Source organism: Meriones unguiculatus, chromosome 9, assembly GCF_030254825.1.
Source record: "Meriones unguiculatus strain TT.TT164.6M chromosome 9, Bangor_MerUng_6.1, whole genome shotgun sequence".
Taxonomy (NCBI): Eukaryota; Metazoa; Chordata; class Mammalia; order Rodentia; family Muridae; genus Meriones; species Meriones unguiculatus.
The window spans coordinates 56,347,902-56,353,635 of NC_083357.1; the positions used below are offsets into that span (position 1 = coordinate 56,347,902).

Here is a 5,734-nt window from a genome sequence, read left to right on the forward strand (position 1 = left end):
CTCTGAGGCTCTTGAGGCATCGAGTGCAAGCAGTTACCCTTCCTGACACTAGCCTGACGCTGAGGAACACCTCTCCCTCTGGTCCACACTATGGAAACACCCATTGAAGTCATTCTCAGGAGGAACTGACTTGTACCTTCAAGTCTCATGGAGATAATCTGTCAGTAGAAAAAACAGTCTACAAAACAGCCATTAAGGAAGCAATCGTGTCTCAGGAATCATTTAGTGCTTTTTACCCTGCTATGTCACTTTTCCTTGGAGCAATGACCAAATGCCGGTATACCCCAGATACAGAAAAAAGTAACAATTCCAGAGAAGTCCATCTTGGAGAGCCAGGGAGGTTATCTGAATTCTTTACAGGAGTGTGGATGATTTAAAGTCACTCAGCCATGCTATCTTCACAGGTTCTTGCAGGTTTGTGTTCAGCTCCCCCTGCAGCTGCAGACACTGTGCGCTCAGAGCACAGAAGTACACAGCCGAGTCGCTCCAGTGCACAGGGGCTTTCCTCAGGTTGAAGGAAGAGTCCTTCTTGCTAAACTCAGCCTCAAAACTGTTCATGCCGTGAACCACTGAGTCTCCTGAGTAGTACCTGAGGAGAAGCTGGGGGCCGTGGCCACGGTGCTGGATGTACCAGAAGAGGTAAGGGGTTCCACCATACGAGTAGTTGCATTTCAGCTCCAACGACTCCCCTTCAAAGACAGTGACTTGGGCATCAGACTGGGTAACTGACTGTGTTTGGACAGCTCCTGAGAAATCAATGATAAATCGGTAAATGTGATGAGGACTTTATGATGAAAAATGATCTTCCTGAAGTTTAAGTAAGAAAAACAGCGATTTGTGTGCATCTACAAACAATAATTATACTCACCCAGGAAAAACTGTATCCCCAGGAAGGCGGTGAGGACCCAGAGCATGGCTTATTACAGGAAACACCACTGATCCCTGTATGGAAAAGCTTGGTTCAAGCAGGATAGTGGCTGCAGTTCCCAGTTCTTGTGGACAGGTGGCGCACGGTTGACAAAACAGCTTTCTTGTTTAGGTGAAATTCTAAAGAAAAAGAAAAACCAGAAGATGTGTTCCTGGTCCTGACTTTCTGGACTCTTGAGTTTCTTCAATTGGCAGGTACTCTCCAAGATGCAGGGGAAGACTGAGTTGAAAGTTAAGACCACAAATGGAGACCTCTAGTCTGTGCAATGTCGCCCTCTCTCGGCCAGTGCAGGATGATGACTTTCCCCCTCTTTGTCTTTTCTTTCTTTTTTCACCATTTATTTATTAATTTAATCTCCTTACAGCCTGATCCTAACTCCCTTTCCTCCCAGTCCTGCCTTCACACTCCCTGCCCCCAATCCCTGCCCCCACTCTCCCCTCTTGTTTTTCTCAAAAAAGGGGAGGGCCCCCAAGTGTTATCAACCCACCCAGGGACCTCAAGTCACAGAGGGACTAAATGCATTCTCTCCCACTGGGGCCTAAAAAGGCAGCCAAACTAGGGCAAAGGGATCTAGTGGCAGGCAACAGAGTCAGAGACAGCCCCTGCTCCCATTGTTAGGGGACACACAGATGAAGACTTTTTGAAACAAAATAGTGCATTATTTCTGTCTAGAGTGCAATTTGTGTTTCTAAACTAATCTATATTGTGTCAAATCCTAACCTAAAGAAAAACGAGCTGTGAAGGATAATTTTCTTTAGGAAAAAAAAATGTTCATATGATGGAGCCATTAAATTTGGGGCTCATTGGTTATAAAAGCAGTAAGTTGTAAGAGCCTGTCACATAGTCAAAACCCAGAGACTGAAGCTTTAAGCTGTGCTTTTTTTCAATGTGGGCAGCCAGAGAAAATTCTGCCTTCCCCACCATTTTCTCATTAGCATTTTTGTAGAGAACCAGAACAAAGGAAATCAGTTTGACATTCAGTCTTATCCCATCTATGGCCAGATTGCTCTTAGATTTAAGATTTTCTCTCTCTCCTTCTCTCTCTCCCTTTCTGTGTGTATGTGTCTGTCTCTCTCTCTCTGTATCTCTTTGTGTGTGTGTCTCTCTCTGTCTCTATGTGTGTGTGTGCCTGTGTGTGCACATGTGTGTGTGTATGCACGTGCTTGATTCTCTCCCATTCTCAGTGTATTGGGGAGGATTTACAGAAACAAGGCCAATATGACAGAGTCTTGTAAGCCTTCTCAACTCTAATGCTCTCTCTCCCACCATCTCTCCCACTTTTTCCTCACCTCCACACACCCAACCCTTGTTTGGCTCACAACAAACAATTCATTAGTGGTGTTTGCCTGCAGATTCCTTCTTACAGAATGAAGGCCACAAATGCTCTTACAATTCAGATGCAGTGCTCTCTCACTATGCCCATATCATAGCCATTACTTATGCAGAAACATTCAAGTTAATCTTCTTAGGCTGGCCTTTATAAGCCTTTGGGGGCAGTGAGCATCCGATCAAGGAAAGTTCTGGTAGATATAAAGATAGTTACATTGATGCAAGGGCCTGTGGGACATGCATGTAATATAGTAGTCTAACATGTGAACCCTTGCCTCAGAATTAAACAAACGTATCTATTTTAATCAGACTTGTGAAGACCCAGTGGCTTTAGATAAGCAATAATGATAACACAATACTGAGAAGAGACAGCAAAATGCCAGTATCAATTGGTCTGGCCAGTTCGAGGATGATTCACCATCAAAGAAACAAGAGACTGATGAAGCTTCTTATAACACACACACACACACACACACACACACACACACACACACACACACACAGACCTTGAGAGGTTTTAGAATTAAGAAATGAGTAAAAGAAGATTTGCAAGAGCCATGGACTCCTTAGGGGAGCACCAATGAAGCAGAGTCCAGAGAAATAGAAACTGTTAGTATTTTGGAACACAACCTGCTTCTGGGTTACCTAGCAACTTATGATGTCATTATGTGTCACTGGCCAGGTGGCCACACCTGGAAGGCTTGGTTACCTTGCCTCTTAAAGGGACAACCCGACATGTGGTTGCTCTCTTACTCCTCTCTCTTACTCTCTCTCTCTCTCTGTACCCCTCCCCTTTTCTCTCTCTCTCCCCATCATGTCCTGTTCCCCCCTTCCCTCATACCCACCTAATAAACCTCTAGCATCAGTAGACAGACTTATCTTTTAATAATCTAACATTGGTGCGTGGCTGGGAAAGGGTCTCCCTGGCTTTGCTAGGACCCCTTTTGGACTCCTTTAATCTAATAGGGCCATGAATGGTTGCAACCTATTTTCTCTGCTCTATACCTAAAAACCTCCAGTTTTCTCTCAACTGCCCTCATGCTTGTGCATGGCTGCGCTGCACTCTCTGCCCTCCCTGGTTTCCCGGGCTGCCTCCACTCTCCCCAGGCTTGGATCCCTGTGCATAGGACCCAGCTGTCTGCTGCAGCTGCCTGAGACATGGTGGCGGTTTCTGGACCCTTTGGCCCCAGCAGAGTAGAGTGTTTGGCAGTGATGGTAGGAGCTATGCCCGGGTCCTCTGTGCGGAGAACCAAAGGGACCCTGTGTGTTGCTATTCCTGTGCCAAACTTGGCAAGCCTAAGGAACCATGCGTTGCTATCCCAGTGCCAAACTCCCACCACACCATGGTAATAGCCCTGCCCCGGCAAGTGCTCCGAGCCTCAGCATAAAAAAATAAGCTTGCAAAACTTGACACGCTGCTTTAGGTAAGGAATTTCTAAAAAAACAACGTAACCGCAGAGATTTTAAAATTTCCCACGATATCTCTGAAGCCATGTTGGTTTGGGAAGGAAATGGGCAGAAACATAGCCTCATCATAGACTTTCACATGGGTGTGTTGCCAACATTTTGAGTTCAGGCAACGGGGCTCCGCCTTTCCATGAGCTCGCCCCTTCCCCACCAAGCTGCTTTCCTTTTGCTCCTGGCTCCATGCTTTCTTCTAAGAGGCTATTCAGTGCCCAAGTGGGTTACATAGTAATGGGAAGAGGGATTGCCTCTGACATAATCTGATTGGCCTGCTCTTTGATCACTTCCCCCTGAGGGGAGAGCAGCCTTACCAGGTCACAAAAGATGACAATGCAGCCACTCCTGATGTGATTTGATAGACTAAGATCAGAAGGAAGGAGAGGAGGACCTCCCCTATCAGTGGACTTGGGGAGGAGCATGCGTGAAGAAGGGGTAGGGAGGGTGGGACTGAGAGGGGAGGAAGGAGGGGCTTATGGGGGGGATACAAAGTGAATAAAGTGTAAGTAATAAATAAATAAATAAATAAAAATTTAAAAAAGAGGCTATTTCCAAGCTTTTTTTCTTCCTGATTTCTGAACACTCTACTCTTATATTTTAAAATGTTTTAAATTCTTAATCTAATGCTTTATATGATTTTCTCATTGGGTTTACATTTATAAGTCTTAATCATAATTAATTGTTTATTTTATCTTTTAAACTAGGCTACAACGACAAGCCTCATTTTAAATTGGTGTGGACTTTTATAAAAATTCAAAGTTACATTTTACTATCTATGATTCAACCCTGCTTCAAAAGAAATTTTATATAATAATAAAAAAATTCAAGGTTATAAATGTCTATTCAAATTAAGTTGGTTATTACAAATTATTACAATCTGCAGCTTGGGCTCACACCCCCTACCACCAAAGTGGTGAGAGCAGAGAGCCCCATGCTCAGGTTAGTTGGGTGATTTAAAGATTCTGATCCCTCCCAGCATGCCCAAAGCAGGGGTGATTCCTGCCTGGCAAGCATGTATTGGTCAAAACGCAAAAGGGATGTTGTATTTTGAATTAATTAGCTATAGGAAAATCCCCAAACCTTTATGATCTGGTGTTCCTCCTAGGTGGATGGGCCAATGTTCTAATAACTTTATCTCTAATGGGCAGGAAAAGCATGCAGTAAGACTAGTTTTCCCCTCAGGGAATTAAGGCTGGACATATCTCCACCCAGCTAGCCTTAGTTCAGGCCTGTGCATTAAACTTTAAAATAATAGCCACTGATTTTTAATCTTTTGGTCTCTCAGGCACTAGCATGGTAAACAATTTTTTTCTATGTTTTCATTTGTCAGTCTGTCTTGTCAGTGAAAAGGGTTTTGTTTTGTTGCTTTGTTTTGTTTTTAAAGAATTGTGTATTGCCTGGTGGTATTAACTAACTTCATGGTTCTTCTCTTTTGATTGAAATGTTTTGCTGCTTATATTTAATGTAATTATTTTAAGTTGTAGATTGAAACAAAAGAAACTCTGATACTTGTATTCCTTTTGAGGGATTTTGTTATTGTTGTTTTGCTTTCTCTTTTACTCTTTATGCCAATATCTCTGTATTTCTGAGTTTTGGGTGTTGCGTGAGATTATAATTCAGAAAATTTTAGTATCACCATTTTTGTTATTATACAAAACCTCAGTGCCATATGTGATACACCCTCTCTGTAAGTTCTTGGTCAAGAAGGGCCCAGAGGTCCCCTAAAGATTGAAATCTACCCCAGTTCTATAGTGTCAAACTCTCTATCACACCACATCCCTGGGAGGAGTTGCTAAAACCTTAAGGAACTCCAAAGAGAATGCACATAAAAAGTCTAGAATAATAACTCCTCATCTTGGGCATTCAATATGATGTACTTGACATATAAAGTAAAAAAGACACATATGAAATTGATTCATAAACTAAGTTCATAATATCCTTCTGTGGTGTACTTTTCCATTTACATAGCATATTTCACAGAGCACCATAGAGATTCCTGGCCTAATAAATATCTTA

The 5,734-nt window shown here is 43.0% G+C and overlaps 1 gene segment (V, D, J or C); it reads right to left on the reverse strand.

The window, feature by feature from the left end:
• Positions 1 to 354: 354 nt before the first annotated feature.
• Positions 355 to 1,100, reverse strand: LOC132656354 (T cell receptor alpha variable 8-3-like). The segment is given in 2 exon segments: positions 355 to 743; positions 869 to 1,100. Coding segments are annotated over 2 exon segments (435 nt in total).
• Positions 1,101 to 5,734: the final 4,634 nt, after the last annotated feature.